Raw genomic sequence first — 18001 nt, forward strand, 5'->3', positions numbered from 1 at the left:
CCAAGAAATTCCTTATGAACGCTGCAGAGCTAAAATCAGACTACGCAAATCCACCCACGACCACCTCACCACGAACGACTGTAAATAAAGCAGTCACTTACCCAGGTCTGTAAGACGTTTGGGTGATCTGCTGGAGAACTCCGAGGACCTGGACCTGCGCCGGTCGGGGGATCTGCTGTAGCGCCTTCTCCCCGAGGACCGCGAGCGCCGCAGTCGGATCGGGGACCTGCTGGAGCTCCGTCTCCTTCCCCTGGACCGCGACCGCCTCTGGCGAAGAGGGGTCCGACTCCTGCTCCGCAATCGGAGCGATATCCTACGGTCTCTCGAGTCGGATCTTCTCCTTCTCCTGTCAGTAGACCTTGATCTGTTTCTCTGAGACCTCTTGCGCCTGTCTCTCGACAAGGAGCGCCGCCTTCGTGATGCCGACCTTGACCTGCTCCTCCTCCTGTGCCTGGAACGCGACAACGAGCTGGACCGAGATCTTGACGCCCTTCTCCGTGTTGCTGACCTGGAGCGATTCCGTCTGGAGCGCGAGTCTGTATCGTATCTCTTGGACCTGCGCTGGGAGGACCTGGAGCGTCGGCTTCTGGACCTGCGTGATGACTCTTTGTCTGCTGTTTTCTCCACGGACTTGGACTGACTCCTCTGGCGAGCTGCGGACCTGGAGCGTCTCCGCCGGGACCTCCGCGAGGACTCCTTGTCTGCTGTTTTTTCTACAGATGTTGACTGGCTCCTCTGGCGAGCCGTGGACCTGGAGCGTCTCCGTCTGTACCTCCGCACGGACTCTTTGTCTGCTGTTTTTTCTACAGAGGTGGATCGACTCTTCTGGCGAGCAGGAGACTTCGAGTGTCTGCTTACAGATCTCTGCGGAGACTCTTTGTCAGAAGCTTTATCAACAGATTTGGATCTGGATTTTTCACGTTCGGAAGACTCAGAACGTCTGCTTTCAGGGACAAAGGAAGAGTCCTGTTCCTCTGACTGCTCAAGAGGCATGGAATCCTGCTTTTCTTCATCTGCCAAAGAGGGCTCCGCATCTTCTCCCTCCTCTTCACCACTGGAAGACTCTGACTCATGCTCATCTGATGATGTGGACTCTCTTTGTTCAGCTGTCAACGAGGGCTCTGCATCCTCTCCTTCTTCTTCACCAGTGGTAGACCTCGATTCAGCGCCATCAGGGGATGCAGAACGTCTGTGTTCGGCTGTCAGAGGTTCCACATCCTCAGCTTCTTCACCAGCAGTAGACCTTGACTCTTGCTCATCTGATGAAGTGGAATCTCTTTGTTCAGCTGCAGAGGAGGGTTCCACATCCTCTGCATCTTCACCAGCAGTAGACCTTGACTCGTGTTCATCTGAAGATGTGGAGTGTCTACGCTCAGCTGTCAGGGAGAGCTCCTGGTCCTCTGCTTCCTCGCCAACGGTTGACCTTGACTCACGTCCATCAGGAGACACAGAGCGATGTTCACCTGTCAAATCCTCTGCTTCTTCATCAGCTGTAGACCTTGACTCATGGTCATCAGAAGATGTGGAGTGTCTACGTTCAGCAGTCAAGGAGGGCTCCCCATCTTCTGCATCTTCCCCAGCAGCAGACCTTGACTCACGGTCATCTGAGGATACGGAGTCTCTTCTTCCAGCTGGCAAGGAGCCTTCTGCGTCCTCTGCCTCTTCTCCTGTAGTTGACCTTGACTCATGCTCATCAGAGGACTCAGAGCACCTACGTTCTGTTGTCAAAGGCTGCTCCAGATCCTCTGCTTCTTCACCAATGCTAGATCTTGACTCGTGCTCATCAGGGGAAGTGGAACGCCTCTCCAGATCATCCATTTCTTCATCTACAGTAGATTTCTGGTCATGACCCTCAGGGGACACAGATCGTCTATGTTCAGAAGTCACAGAGGACTCCAGACCCTCTTCCTCCATGGGAGACTTCAGCTCGTGACCTTCCTGATAGGAGGATGTGGAGTATCTACGCTCAGATCTCACAGAGGGCTCCAGATCCCCTGTTTCTTCACCAGGGCCCGACCTCACACTGTAGTTATCAGGAGACACCAAGCGCCCACCTTCAGGCATTGCATGATCCATTTTTTCAACAGGAATGGATTTCAAGTCATTGTCATCAGGGGACATGGAGGCTCTATCGTTCAGTGTCAAAGGTTCAAGACCATCTACTTTTCCACTCAACTCCTGCCCATCAGGGGATGCTCCATGCTCCCTTTCAGGTGTTGGAGAATGGTCCCGCACATCTGCTTTCTGGAGAGAGATGAAACTCACCTCCTGGCTCTCAAAAAAGAGATGGTCACGTTCAGCTGTCAAAGCAGAATCCACACCCTCTGTTTTCTCAGTGTGCGCCAATCTTGACTCATACTCTTCAGGTGACATCGCATGTTCAGATGTCAGAGAAGGTTCCTTGGCTATTACTCTTTCAGCAGGGCTGGACTGCAGCTCCTGGCCTTCAGGGGTCATGGGACATTCACCTTCAGACAAGGACAACTCCTGCACCTCTGTTTTTCCAGCAACAGCAGACTGCACCTCCTGGCTATCGGTGGATACGGAACTTTCACTTTCAGAGGCTTCAGAAGGTTCCTCCAATTCTTCTTTTTCAACAGGACTGGATCTCAAATTACGCCTTTCGGGGGATGCATCATACTCGTTTTCAGACAGCAAAGAACACTCCTGCACCTCTGGTTTTTCAGTGTAAGCACAGAGCAGCTCCTGCCCCTCAGGAGATGCAGCATATTGGTTGTCTGGGACCAGCACTGGCTCCTGCTCTGCTGTGCTTTCAGCGAGGCCAGACTGCTGTACTTGGCCTTGACAGAAGATAGAATATTCACTGCCAGGTATCAGAGAAGGCTCCTGCACCTCCTTCTCAGCAGGGCTAGCCGTCACCTCCTGGCCCTCAGAAGACTCAGCATATTCATTTTCAGGTAGCAGAGAACACTCCTGCACTTCTGGTTTTTCAGCCAAGAAAGATGGCAACCTGTGATCTTTAGAAGACACAGCACTGTCAGGAACCACAGCCTCTTCCTGCACCTCTGCCTTCTCAGGAGAGCTGGACCTCAACTCCTGGCCCACCCAGGACACGGCATACTCATTTTCAGACACGGGAGCAGGCTGTTGCACCTGTGTGTTTTCAGCAGAGGGTGATTGCAGGTCCTGGCTGTCAATGGACTCCAGACATCTTTCTTCAGGCATCTGATAAAGCTTCCGCAGCTCTGCTTTTTCAGCAGGGGTCGATGTCAACTCCGGGCCATCAAGCCCTATCGTGTACTCATTTTCAGACACTTGAGAAGGCTCCTCAGCTCTTTCAAAACAGGTGGATGCCAACTCATGACCATCAGAGGCAAGAGAACACCTGCTTTCCAGGTTCACCTGTATTTCTTCACTGTAGGCAGATCTCAGCTTGTAACCATCGGGGGATGCAAGGTGTTTCACTTCAGATGAATTCAGCACCTCTTTTTCCACAGGAACGGGTCTCAGTTCATGACTGTCGGGCAACAGCAGAATCCCACCTTCCGATGTCAGAGCAGTCACTGGGGGCTGTAGTTTTTCAGGTGTGCCCACCGATTCACAACCATCAGCAGACACAGAGAACCCACTTTCCAGTGAGAGAGCAGGCTTCTGGATCTCCACTTTTTCAACTGCAGCAGATGTCAATTTATAGCCTTCAGGAAAGATGGAACACCGGAGCTCAGATGCCACTGACAGTTCTGCACTCTCCGTTTGCTCAAAGGAATTGTACTTTGCTTTGTGGCCATCGTGGCATATGGGAATCCCACTTTTAGACATCACCAAAGATCCTGCACCATCTATTTTTCCAGTTAGGTATCTCGACTCGTGCATTTCCGAAGATCTGGAGCAGTCAACCTCAAGGACTTGTGGAAGTGTTGGACCATCTAAACCTTTGTCAACAGATGATCTGGACTCGTGAACTTCAAAAGAAGACACTGAAACAAGGTCGGCAGACACCTCAACAGAACCACACACAGATGTGAGGGAAACATCTGGTGCTTTGACTTTTTCGACAGATAAAAATCTTTGTTCATTTCCATGTGGTGACTTAAAGGACTCGCCTACAGACAATGGAAGCTCCTCTATTGGTGCAGCAAAGCTGGATCCTGATCCACGTCCATCAGAAGACATGAAATGTCCACTGTCAGAAGCCAGAGAAGGCTCCTGCATCTGGCCCGACTCACAGCCATCAGGGATCACAGGGCAGATCATTTCAGGTGGCAGGAAAGGCCTCTGAGCTTCCACTGCTCCAGGGCTGTCAGCCAGGTGGGAAGACTCACGTTCAGGTACTTGCAGAACCTGTGAAAGCTCTGTGTGTTCACCAGGGATATGCCGTGATTCGTGACCATCAGACAAGTTGGAGAGCCCAGCTTCAGACAGGAGAGAAGATGACTGAACTTGCATGTCTCTTTTAAGTGTTGGAGGAAGCTCTGGACCTTCTACTTCTCTGAGAGGTGCAGTTCTGGACTCATCTTCACTGGATGCAGAGAGATGGAATTCTGCTATGGAAGAAGTTTCTAGATCTCCCCTTTTTTCAACAGATGAGGATCTGGACTTGGATGTGGAGTATGGAAGTTCAGGTAGCAGTGAAGACTCCGGAGCTGCTGCTTTTTCAGTTGATCCATTTTCAGATGTCATAGACAGCTCTGAATCCTGTGGTTTTTCCACAGATGTGGATTTCAATTCCTGGTCATCTGGGGTTTTGGAGGTATCAAATTCAGATGCTGCAGAATGCTGCAGATCGGCTGTTTTCTCAACAGATGAAGAGCTTTCCTCAAGGCTCTCCGAAGTTTTGGAAAATCCACTTCCAAATGATGGCGGCAGCACTGGGCCATTTACTCCTTCATCAGACAAAGCTACTGACGTGGGACCATTAGAGGATTTACCTTCACTTCCAGAAGATTGAGGAACATCTTTATCAAGATCTTTGGCTGACTCCTGAAGTTCAGAAGACTCCACATGCTTGCTACTGGACTTCGCTGAGGATAACTTATCTTTTTTTTCTACAGATTTGGACCTTGACTTAACACTGTCAGAGGACTTGGAACGTTTCCGTTTGGATTTTTTTGAAGACTCCTTGCGCTTTTTTTCAACAGACCTAGACCTAGACTTGTAACGTTCAGAAGATTTTGAGCGTCGACGCTTGGATTTTCGTGAGGATTCCTTCTTTTTTTCCACTGATTTGGATCTAGACTTGTAACGGTCAGAGGACTTGGAGCGCTGACGTTTAGACTTCCGTGATGATTGCTTCCGATCTCTTTTTTCTACTGACCTGGATCGAGACTTGTAGCGATCTGAGGACTTCGAGCGCTGACGTTTGGACCTCCGTACAGATGCCTTCCGACCTCTTTTCTCAACAGATCTTGACCTGGATTTTGAACGATCAGAGGAACCAGACCGATGTCTGAACCTCCAGGAGTATTCTTTGCCTCCTCCCTTTTCTGAAGACCTGGATCTAGATTTTGAACGGTCAGAGGACCTGGAATGTCTGCGGCGGGATCGCCAGGAGGACAACCTCTTTTCAACTGACCGTGACTTAGATCTGTAGCGGTCAGAAGACCTGGAACGTCTGCGCCCGGACCTTCGGGAGGACAGTCGCTTCTCCACTGACCTGGACTTGGATCTGTAGCGGTCAGAAGACCTGGAACGTCTGCGCCCGGACCTTCGGGAGGACAGTCGCTTCTCCACTGACCTGGACTTGGATCTGTAGTGGTCAGAAGACCTGGAACGTCTGCGCCCGGACCTTCGGGAGGATAATCGCTTCTCCACTGACCGTGACTTAGACCTGTAGCGGTCAGAAGACCTGGAACGTCTGCGCCCGGACCTTCGGGACGACAGTCGCTTCTCCGCTGACCTGGACTTGGATCTGTAGCGGTCAGACGACCTGGAACGTCTGCGTCTGGACCTTCGGGAGGACAGTCGCTTCTCCACAGACCTGGATTTAGACCTGTAGTGGTCAGACGACCTGGAACGTCTCCGTCTGGACAATCTCTTTTCTGCAGATCTGGATTTAGACCTGTAACGGTCAGATGACCTGGAACGTCTGCGCCTGGACCGCCGGGAAGACATTCTTCTCTCTCTCTTCTCCACAGATCGGGACCTAGATTTGGAATGCTTTTTTCTGGAAACTGAATAGTTTCTGCTCCTAGAACGTGCTCTTTTAGAGGTCAAACGCCTGGAAGTAGAACGTGACCTTGATTTTTTCTTCCGCTTCCTAGACCTGGACTGTGACTTGGAACGGCTCCTTTTCTGTTTCTTTGAATCATGTTTTTTCTCACTGGTTCTATGACTACTTTTTTCAATAACATTTTCAAGCCTCATGAGAGTCTCCTTCATTCGTGCTGCTACATCAGGTTGCACATCAGATGTTTCTGAGTCTCTTTTCTCTGAGTCCTCTTCTGGAGTTGCTTCTTTGATATCCTCAGCCTCTGGAGTGTCTTCCAACTGGCCTTCCTCTATAAGTTCTGGACCTGTTTCTGCATCAGTGTCAGGTACTGGAGCTGCTTCCAAATCTTTTGTCTCTGCCCCCAACCCTACAGCTGCTTCTGCATCTTTCAGCCCTACATCAGTCTGAGGAGCTGTTTCCAAATCTTGTGTTTCTGCTACCGGAGTCTCTGCTGAACCTTTTTCCTCTGCTGCATGTGAAGAACTAAAATCTGTTTCTGCTACTATAGGCTCAGATATTTGAGTCTGCTCCACATCTTCCTTCTCAATGAGCATATCCTCCACCTGCTGACTCTGCACTCCTTCTACATATTGTACCTCGGCTGCCACTTCATGTTTTTCCAGTGTTGTTTCCAGGCCTTCCATATCCCCTGATTTTGGTACTGGTTCAGAAGATCTTGTTTCAGAAGCACCCAAGATTTCTGGAGCCTCTTCTGAACTCTTCCATTCTGCAGCAGGTTTTGCTTCTAGAACTACTTGAAGCTCTTCTTGCTTTTCAGTGTGCAAGTATTCTGGAACAGCTGCTGAAGCATCACTCATGGGTACCTCAAGCTCTTTACCTACTCCAGAACCTTTCGCCTCTACTGTTGCAGACTCTTTCATGCTCTCCAACCACCTCACTCCTCCAGCTTCTGATGCTGGCTCCAGATATTTTGCTTTCTCCATTTCTGAGGGCTCATTTCCTTGTGTGCTGATCCTCCCCGCTGCAATTCCACGTTCTACAGCAGATCCCTGAGTTTGCGCATCTGTCAATTCTGTCAGTACTCCTGATGCCATACTGTTTTCTTCCACTCTGGGCAAAGACTCCAATACTGCTGCTGAATCACCTACTATTTGTTCCTGAACAGATTTTGAACTGGTTTCTGAAGTTTGCACAGGTTCTAGGATTGCTTCTCTGCTCCTTATCTCTGCTTCTGGAGCGCATTCTGAATCCTTTCTCTCCCTCAGCACCTCAGTTTGTGAGGTTCTCGTGTGTGTCATGACCTGCGACTGTGAAATGATGGAACTCTCTGTTTGGCTTGAATGGAGAGGTTCTCTCTCTACTGTGGTTTGCCATGGCATCACCCCTGCCAATGCCTCAGCCTCTCTAGCTGGTTCCATGTTTTCATGCGCAACCACAGGTTCAGGAGTCCTTTCTAAGGCAAGAAGTACTGGACTTGCAACAGTCCCACAATGCAGAGCTTCTTCTGAAGCTTTCACACCTTCCACTTGTAAGGACATTGAAGCTGTTGCAGAAGTTTTTGCTTCCACCACAGCCACCGGTCTCAGAACTCCTCCTGGACTTTGTGTGTTTTCCTTCTGCAAAGACAGGGCAGATGCCAAACCTCTCATGTGTGATTCACCCTCAGGTCTTGATTCTCTGAGCAACAAAGTACCTTCTGAATCTTTTGCTTGAGGACTTCTAAAACCCTCTGCCATCTGGACTTCTGGAGCTGTTCGGGGAACGAAGGTCTGTACAACCTCTGCGGGTTCTGAAGTTGCTCTTAATCCTTTTGCCTCTGCAACCACATTCACACCTGTCAATCCTGCTGGAAGCGCAGATCCCTGGGCTCTGTCCACACTCCTAGTTTCAGTCAAGACTCCATGTTGTACAAACGTTCCTGATGCACCCAGTGCTGTTGCAGGACCTGTGGTACCTTCCACATTTTTGCCTTGCAGACTTTCATGAGCTGCTCTAACATCTTTTGCTACAACACCCACAGGTTCCATGGCTGTTTCCAAAGCTTTCACATTTCCCATAGCTGGTTCCATATCCTTTATTTCTGTAACAGCTCCTGGTGCTGGGGGTGTTTCGGCACTTTTTATTTCAACATGGGTCACAGGGGTGGCTGCAGATACTGTCAAAGGATGTTGCAAAGGTACACCTGCTTTCAGGACCCCTGAACCCTCCACAGGGCTGCCCTGCGGCACGTTTAAACTCCCTGATATAGCTGAGGGCTGCAGGGCTGGCTCCAAAGTTCTGCTCACACCCCCCAGTTCCAAAGAGCTCTCCACACTTGTCACATTGCCCATATGCAGAGATTTTTCAGTTGTTTCTGGAATTTTCACTTCTTGCCCAGCCACAGCCACATGAGCTACAGTCACAGCACTGGGATGTGCCCAATTCGCAGGTGTAGGAATTGTTGTCACACCACCAGCCAAGGACATGGATTCTGAAGCTGTTTCCGGGTCCTGTGCTCCCCTCTGAGACACAGACTGCAGAGATGCTTCAGAGTAAGTCAACACCTCCATGGTCTCAGGCTCAAGAGCTGCATCCAAAGCTTTTACTTCCCCAGTGCCTTGAGATTTCAGAGTAACTTCTGAACCTCTCAGTGCTTCTACTGAATCTTTCTGAATCTCTGATTTACTGACAATTCCAGATGGGATGCTGGACCAAGTATAATTTCCAGTATCAACAACACTGGCATTAATAGCTACAGGATAAATATTTTCATGGGACTGTTGAATTTGTTCTTCGCTAGTGCAAATTCTAGTTTGAGCTATACTAGTATTTTCTGGGATATTAGACTGGATGCTTTCTAAATTAAATGGAGGATTTGTTGCACACAAAGTCCCCTCCCCACTTCCAAGATTTTCTGCAGATTGCTGAGAATCAGTCACTGAATGAGAAACAAGTCCTAAAGCTTGATTATCAAGCCCCTCAGTTGGTTTAGAGCACAGTTCTGGCTGCACATGGCCAGCCAGGTTTGCATCTGCAAACACTCCATGCTGTACATTCAGTTGGGAGCTGGACTGCTCTGGCATCAAGTGAGGAGCCGGCTGCACGTCTGCAGGTTCTCCGGGACGTGCACTCAACTTGGATTCCTTTGGTTGCTTTTTATGCTTTTTCTCTTTCTTCCTTTTCTTCTTCTTTTTCTTCTTCTTCTTGCTTTTGTGTTTCTTGTTTTTCTTTGCTTTTTTCCTAGGAATTTCATCTTCACCAGTAGAGCTCCTTTTTGTAGACTGAGTACTATTTTTCACAGTATTTTTGTCTACATCTAGAAAAAATGACATTTACTTTGTAAAAATGTGTAAGACTGCATTTTAAAAATTCTTTCAGAGTACTTGCGAAGTACATGGGCAGAGGTTCAAAACAACTCAACTTGCAAACCATGCCTGATTCACTAAGCTAACACACACAAACAGCACACATTCCCTTACCTTCCTCTCAGGAGTCACTTTAAAGTAATTAAACAACACTTTTTCCTGAAAATTACCCAAATTTTGCTGGTCAGGACAGAGGTCCAGTGGGAACACGTTTCTTTCCAAGTGGTATCATAGTCATGGAATGATTTGGGTTGGCAGGGACCTTAGAGCCCACCCAGTGCCACCCCTGCCATGGCAGGGACACCTCCCACTGTCCCAGGCTGCTCCAAGCCCCAATGTCCAGCCTGGCCTTGGGCACTGCTAGGGATCCAGGGGCAGCCCCAGCTGCTCTGGGCACCCTGTGCCAGGGCCTGCCCATCCTCACAGGGAAGAATCTCTTCCTAATATCTGATCTAACCCTGCCCTCTGACAGTGAGAAGCCATTCCCTTTCAGAAGGGAAGAGAGGACAATTCTGGGAATTCCCACCCTGTCAGCCTCACCTCCATGCTGGGAAGATCAGGGAATAGATCCTCCTAGAAGCTCTGCTAAGGCACATCGAGTACAGGGACATGATTTGAGACAACCAGCATAGCTTCATGAAGGGAAAATCCTGTCTGACCTGTGGTGGATTGACTACATCAGTGGTTAAGGGAAGAGCTACAGATGGCATTTATCTGGACGTCTGTAAAGTATGACATGGTGCCTCCACAACATCCTTCTCTGCAAACTGGAGTGAAGAATTTGACAAGTGCACTGTTAGGTGCATTAGCAGTTGTTTGGACAGTCCCATCCAGAGGATAGAGCTCAAAACCTCAGAGTCCTGTCTGACATCAGTGACCAGTGGTGCCCCTCAGGAGCCTGTACTGGGACCAGTGTTACTTAACAGCTTCATTAATGAACCAATGTTACTTAATATCTTCATTAATGACAGAAGGATCAAGTGCACGCTCAGCAGGTTTGCAGGTAACAGTAAGCTGAGGGTGCAGGTGACACCTCTGAAGGACGGGGCCATCCAAAGGGACCTGGACAAGCTCCAGAAGTGCTCCATGGGAATCTCATGAGGTTTAACAAGGCCAAATGCTGCACTTGACTCAGGGCAACCCCTGGGATCAATCCAGGCTGGGGATGAGCAGGTGGAGCAGCCCTGGGAGAGCTGGACCTGCCCCAGCCCAGAGCCCCCCATGCCCTGGGCTGAGCCCCAGCAGGGGAATCAGGAAATGGATTGGAATTGTGCCCCTGTGCCCCACTCAGGTGAGAGCCCACCTGCAGAGCTGCCCCAGCCCTGGGGCCCAGCACAGGGAGGACGTGGAGCTGCTGGAGAGAGGCCAGAGGAGGCAGCAGGATGAGCAGAGGGATGGAGCAGCTCTGCTGGGAGGAAAGGCTGCGAGAGCTGGGATTGTTCAGCCTGGAGAGGAGAAGCTTTGGGCTGAGCTCAGGGTGGCCTTGCAGGGCCTGAAGGAGCTGCAGAAAACATGGAGAGAGACTATTTCCAAGGGATGGAACAACAGGACAAAGGGGAACCATAGAATGGTTTGGGTTGGAAGGGGACCTTGTAGATAGATCATCTTGTTCCAACCCCCCTGACATGGGCAGGGACACCTTCCACTATCCCAGGATGCTCCAAGCCCCGTCCAAGCCTGGCCTTGAATACTTCCAGGGATGGAACAGCTGGGCCCCAGGGCTGAAGGCAGCTCTGCAGGTGGGGTCTCACCTGAGCGGGGCAGACAGGTTGGATGTCCCTCCATCCACACTCAGTGGGGCAACACATTCTAACAGGAGGCTGGAGATGTGCTTTCAAACCCCCAAAGTTGGCACGGAAGGTAAACAAGAAGTCCTATTTTCCTAACAAATTACCTAAGTGGGGATTTACACTACAAGACCTGACCAGCCACTCCCCCCTGCTGTGCTTTAACCCCTGAGTGTGCCCAGTGTTGCTGCTGTGTTAGAAATTCTCTGTGTGTATTCACTGACCAAGTTACTCGCTAGGGTCTAACAAATTTGGGAAAAGAGCATCTACGTCCCTGATCCCAAACCCACTTTAAGGCACTGCAGGCTGGAACAGCTGCTGGGATAGGACTGCAGCTGCCATGAGCCACTGCAAAGCTGCATGTTCCTATTAGAGCATTTGCTTCCAACAGGAAAGTGACAAATTCAGATGACTGTGGGGACAAGCAAAGCACTGATGGGGAAGGGCAAGAGGGAGACTGAGGTTTCCATCACCACCTTTTAATTCTGTACCTCACTCGCCTCTGGATTTAACCTTTGTTAGGTTCTTTCCCTTCTGGAGACCTAGTGCCATGTTTTCAGGAGAAAGGCACTTCTTTAAATGCAACTTGGTGGGATTTCTGTGAAATATGAGCTGTACATTGGAGTCTAGTTGCATGTTCCTTTCAACAATTCTAATTATACAGGCCAGGGCAGCAACACCCTCCAATTAGAATCTGTAATCTCAAAGCTCACTATTTTCCAGTGAACACTGCAAAATCTTGCAGAAGCTTCTGGTAATTGCAATACTGTTAAATAAATGTGATTTGGGATTCCTAACAAGTACCTCAGGTACATTTTGATGAAACTTAGAAATAGTTTTTGTACCAACTTGGCTGTGAATGCACTGAGAGAGAACAGTGAAGCAGAGACAAATTTATGGACAAAATGTTCAGCACACAGCTGGAGAACTGAGTTACTCAGTGGGTGAGCAACTGGCCTACAGGTTGGGCACAAAGGGTGACAGTGACTAGAGTGACATTGGGCTGACACCAGTCACTTACTGGGGTTCTGCTGGGCTCCATTCTCAGCCCAGTTCTCTTCCACATCTTCACTAACTACCTGGACACAGGACTCAAAAGGATAATTAGTGTAACGAGGACACTAAACTGGGAGGAGCAGTTCACTCCCTCGAGGGCAGAGAAGCCCTGCAGAGACTGGCAATCCCCAACTGTGTGGAGTTTAACAAGGGAAGTGCCGAATTCCGCACCTGGGATGGACAACCCTGGCTGTGTGGATGGAGAGCAGCTGTGGGAAGGGCCCTGGGGGTCCTGGTCCATGGCCAGCTGGAGCTGAGTCAGCAGTGCCCTGGCAGCCAGGAGGGACATCCCTATCCTGGGAGACACCAGAGCCAGCATCGCTGGCCAGGGCAGCCTCACCTCAAGTACCAGGGGCAGTTCTGGGCACCAGAGTTTGGGAAAGAGCTAAAGCTCTTACACAGTGTCCAGAGGGACAGGAAAATGGTGGAGAGTCTGGAGGGGCCCCACAAGGTCACCTGGTCAGCTCAGCCTGGAGGAGCCTGAGGGCAGAGCTCCCCGGGGCTGCAACTCCTCCCAAGGAACAGCGCAGGGACAGCTCCGATCTCTGCTCCTGGGCCAGGGACAGCAGCCAGGGAGCGGCTGGAGCTGGGCCAGGGCAGGCTCAGGCTGAGAGCAGGGAAAGGTTCTTCCCCCAGAGGCTGCTGGGCACTGCCCAGGCTCCCCAGGGAATGGGCACGGCCCCGAGGCTGCCAGAGCTCCAGGAGCGTTTGGACAGCGCTGCCAGGGATGCCCAGGCTGGGACTGGTGGGGGGTCTGGGCAGGGCCAGGGGTAGAACTGGATCGTCCTGTGCGTCCCTTCTAACTCAGACTATTCTGTGATTCTATAAAATGAACTTTTCTACAAAGATAATTCATTAGATTCAGATAATCAGATAATCTCTCTTGTCCAACTCCTTTCTGGAGATGGACAGTAGAAACATTTGCCACAGGGTAAGTTTGTTAACTTCCAAGTTAACAGGTCTCACTTATTACCATGTGACCTTGTCTCAGTCCTCCACAAAAGAACAAAATAGAAAACAAACAAAAATAAAAATCACACCACCAATCAAAACAAACAAACAACCACCAACCAACCAACCACACACAACCCCCCCCCCCACGTCAGCCTAAGTGCTGCTCGTACAGCACAAGTTAAAATTTTGAAAACACTCAAGGTACACAAACCACTGAGTATAAAAACCCAAAGCAATCCCAAACTCCTGCAAACAGAACCTCTGAAATGAACAATTTTCTGTGCTGCCTCTGGAATTGTACTCACCCAGCACATTGCAGTCACCTGTGTTTCAACTCCCAAAAATGAGAAATGCAGTAACTACAGCCTTCATCACCACACCAACCCTCCAGAGTCAGGAATTTTACAGCAAGGACCAGTCCCACAAGAGAGGACACTCAGATATGACTCTTTTACCTTAAAAAATCTAGTAATTTATTCAAGATCTGAGATTGACACATCAAAATTCCTTAACCTTTGCAAAGCTGCAATGTGAGTACCTACACTTTAAAAACAGGGACATTTTAAAACAGCAAATTATCTTCTGACTGAACAGCTCATCACAGATCTGTCTTGTAATAAATTTCTTTAGAAATAATCTTGAAAACCAACCCAAAACAGAAACTGCTCCTATCAGCATCAGCTTTGGTACTACGAACAGTTCGCTAACCCCTGAATTTATATACATATATATGTATATACATGGAAAATACTTATCTGTTTCAATATTGGGAAAAAAAAAACAAACCACCAACTTTTCCCCATACCAACGCTTTCAGATAACAACCAGCTCAATTTTTAAATCATGTATTTCTCTATCCACCTCTGGATGTAAAATCACAGTGGAAAAAATATTTTGTAAGTTCACAACAAACACACAACTCGTCACAGGAACAGTTCCAAGAATCACATTTTCATCTCTACAAAACTGATTCAATTTTAGGTACAGTCACAACCTTCTTACCACAAACAGATTTGGCAGAGAGAGTTCTATTACCTGGGTTGCACTGCAGCTCTGTCCCGAGGGCTCCGGAGAGCACTTCCTCTATTTTCTGCACTATCTGATCACTCTGACAACTCCCAGCAGCTCCAGAGGCTTCCGAAGGCCCGGCTTGCTCAGCTTGCTCAGCTGGGATCGTGTCACCATTGGGCTGGCCTTCCACCTTTGCACTACCCAAAAAAAAACAACAAACAAAAAAAACAAGAACAAATCAACTTAATACAAGTGATTCTGAACCTTTTTTTGGGCATTTTTTGTCATTCACACCCATTTATTATATCCAGCCCTTCAGACCAGTATTCCAGCCCCATGAAGAAGCCGTGCTCTTAGGAAAACGTCTCCTTTTGGATTCATTTTCACTTATTCAACCCGGACACTCTGTGACTGCTGAGGCTGAGACGCAAGGGAAGAAAAAAAACACTTTCTGGAATGTGCCACATCCCCCGTGCTCGTACGACCTTGTTGGGGTTCCCTCCGCAAAATAAACACACGCAACTCGCTCCCTTCCAGCTTTTCCTTGCTCTTTCCAAGGTTTTCCTTTTTTTACGAGATACACTAGGGGAATTTAGCCGTAAATCAGACAAACCATACAGGCGCCTGCCCCGCCGTGAGGACAGCACCGAAACCGGGGGAGAGCGGGTGGGCGCGTCCCCCCACCATCCCCTCTCGCACCCCGGGCCGTAACTCCCTCAGGGCGCGCGCACGGCCGCGACCCCCGCGGCCCCGCCATGTTGCCGCCGACAAGACCCTCAGGCCGCGGCCCGTCTCTCTCCGCCCTGCGCCCTTCCCCGCCGCTCCCCACCGCCCCGTTACCCGCCGTGCTGCTGTTGCTGCTCCTCCTGGATCTCCCGGAATTTGCTGACCACAAAGGAGCGAAGGATCTGCTCGATATTCGTCGCCATGACACCCCCCCTTCCTTCCTGCCCCGACGCGAGGCCTCCAGCATCCCACAGTGCACCGCGGCCCCGGGCGCGCGCTGACGTCCCCGCTGTAAGCCCCCTCCCGATTGGCTGCGTTCGCTGTAAGCCCTCTCGCCATTGGCCGAGGCGGCGTGTGGCTGCGAACGGCCGCTCTAGCGCGGCGCACGGGCCATAGAGCACCGGCGGGTTCCGACGGGGGGGGAGGAAGGTCTCGTGTCCCCTCAGCCGCCGCCGCCATGTTGTGGCGCTTCCACCGCCCCCCCGCGATCCGCGCCTGCCGCCGCGGCCACCGGCAAAGCCGCCCCGAGCGTGTCCCCGTGCCCCGCTGAAAGCATTAAACGAGTCCCCGGCGCTCCGCGCCCACACCGCCGCCTCGCGCAGACCCCTTCCCCGCACAGACACACCGCCCCGCCGCCGCCGCTCGCGGCCCCTCTCGCGCCCCGTACGCCGCGTCCGAGCCCCGCGGCCCCGCGGAGGGCAGGAAAAGGCACCGCGGCGGCCGTGACCGCCCGTCCTGTCCCCCCGCGCTCTCGCCCACCGTTCCCCGGCGCCGCTGGAGTCCCCGCGGCGGCCGCGACTTACCCGGCCGAGGCCATGGCGGGCTGAGGCGCGGCGCCGGCGGGTGCGATAGGGAGCGATGCCATCGGTGCCCATGGAGCGGGGCCGAGCCCCGCGTATGCTCCGGGCGGGCGGCGGCTCTCAAGGGGCCCTGCCCGCACACGGGCGGTGCTGCTGCTGCTGCTGCTGCATCACCACGGGGCCCTCAGCCCCGGCTCCATGCGAGAGGCGCCCGCCCGCGCTCCCTCCCTCCCTCCCCCACGGCCCGGCGGTGACACGCACATGTGCTCCGGGGGCTGGCGGCGGGGCCGCGAAAATTAAAGGAACAAAGGGGGAAAACCAAAGGGAGGTGGATAAATAAAGTGCGCCTTTTGCCTGCCTGGAAAGCCGGAGCTTTTCTGGCGGTGATGGAACGCACCGAAATGAGTTTGTCCGGAGTACAGTCAAGTTGGGGACCCCGTCAGTGCTGCCCCGAAATCAAATTTTAATTACATGGGTGTTCAAACAGTCTGTAAAACCGAATAATCCTAGGGCTGGGAGACTCTTGCCACACAGTTTCTGTAGTAGTAACTTAGGGGAGTTAGTTGACCTGAAATAAATTTAAAATGCCTCCAAACCTGATCTGGTGAGTGGCATCCCTGCTCATGGTAATCACTAAATGTTCTTTAAGGTCCCTTCCAACCCAAGCCATCCTGGGATTCTACAAAAACCCAAGTATAACTGTTTAATTACTGTTGGGGTCTAAAAATTTTCAACGTCAATATTGTTTAATAATCACTTGTAAGACTCCTTAAAAGCAGCATCATTCTTCACTATGTCCTGCTGATCTGCCTCAATATTGACTTTGGAGAAAAAAATGGATCAGAGACTTGAATCAATTTCCTTACTTTTATATCACACTTGATTTATTACATTTGAAATAGAAGGTAGTTGCAGTTAAGAAGTCCTTTTACCTATTCATGCCATGCTCACACTAATGTATGTTGGATTTACTGGCAGAACACTGTAATTTTTGGTACCAAAGTAAAGACTGAAAGTGTTTCAGTTGAACAATTTCAGACATATTTAGATTTCACTGATGCAAATAGCCTTGTCTCAACCAGGCATGTCGGTCTCTACAAAGAAAAACATGAAGAAAGGTGCCCCCAAAAAGCCAGAGAAGGACTTTAGTGTATGCTGCATGTTTCCCTCTGACTCCTTATAAACAAACATAATGTGATAATTACAAAAAGTCCCTCCTCATACACATGAGGATCCACAGCCCCACAGGAAAATAACTGTTCTTGCTCTCTCCATCTCTGCTTGCCCAATAAACTCCCTTTATTTAAACCTTTTATTCAGTTTCAGTGTCAAGTAGTTTTCAGATTAATTAAATATTTTACTTTCATCTTGTCAAGACCAGTGATTATTGCTGATAATGTTCAATTAGTAGCATGATGGGACTTTAGTTACAGTAGTTCTGCTACAATCATCAATACTACTTAGAGCATTTGTTCATGCGACTGTTCTCTTTCAAAGCAAGAGTGTGGGATGTGCTTAAATATGCAAAAAATATTAAACATTATTTCCTAAGGTATCTTACAAAGAACAGTGATGTTTTTGCATTATAGCTCTTGAAGGGAGGAAAACTGTGGATCAAATCTGGTTTTAATAACAGTATTGTAGCACAATCATAATGCTAAATTAGACTAAACATTGCCCAATACTCTGGCTTCATAAAGCAGAAAGTTCAAATGTGGGACAAACTAAGGAATTGCTCCTATGTGGTATTTCAAGGGATATAGAGACAAAATCCACCTTTGCACAGCCCTCACAGATGTCAGGAAAATTAATCCACAAGCACCAGAGGTTTATGTCGAAAAAGGAGACAGAGGAGACCTGTTACTTTATTCGAATAAAGGGAAAGGCCATGGGTCATTCCCCTGGGGTCTCTCAAATTGTTTTGGAGGATGCAGCCTCCTTTTTATCCTCATTTCCCTCTCTCTCTCCCCACTAGCTGAGGTACTTGAGAGGTACAGACTCCCCGAATCACGAAATACAGATCCCCTTCTAATGTATACCCCTCCCCCCTTTTCCTTTCCTATGGAATTCAGGGTTCCTCTCATCGCTTCTTTCATCCCGCAGTATCTGGCTTTACCTATCAGCAGACCCACGGTTTGTAAAGACAAATCTCTCTCCCTCCTCCCTCAGCCCCTGAGGCAACTGTCTGATGGA

The 18001-nt window shown here is 50.0% G+C and overlaps 1 protein-coding gene across 2 annotated transcripts in view; it reads right to left on the minus strand.

Annotated features, from left to right (window-relative positions):
* SON (SON DNA and RNA binding protein) overlaps nucleotides 1-16027 on the minus strand; it is a 37733-nt gene extending 21706 nt beyond the window's left edge. The window contains exons 1-3 of one of the 2 annotated variants that reach the window (XM_082278648.1): nucleotides 15812-16027; nucleotides 14307-14479; nucleotides 102-9425 (exon numbers count right to left, since the gene is read on the minus strand). In XM_082278648.1, coding sequence (XP_082134774.1) covers nucleotides 102-9425; nucleotides 14307-14479; nucleotides 15812-15873 — 9559 coding nt within the window. In that variant the 5' untranslated portion in view covers nucleotides 15874-16027. Of the gene's footprint in view, nucleotides 1-101; nucleotides 9426-14306; nucleotides 14480-15122; nucleotides 15239-15811 lie in introns of those variants that run through there. The other variant, XM_082278647.1, reaches the window with a different exon arrangement.
* Between the last annotated feature and the right edge of the window lie 1974 nt (nucleotides 16028-18001).

The sequence above is a fragment of the Coloeus monedula genome (genome assembly GCF_965178545.1).
Source record: "Coloeus monedula genome assembly, chromosome: 3".
Classification (NCBI taxonomy): domain Eukaryota; kingdom Metazoa; phylum Chordata; class Aves; order Passeriformes; family Corvidae; genus Coloeus; species Coloeus monedula.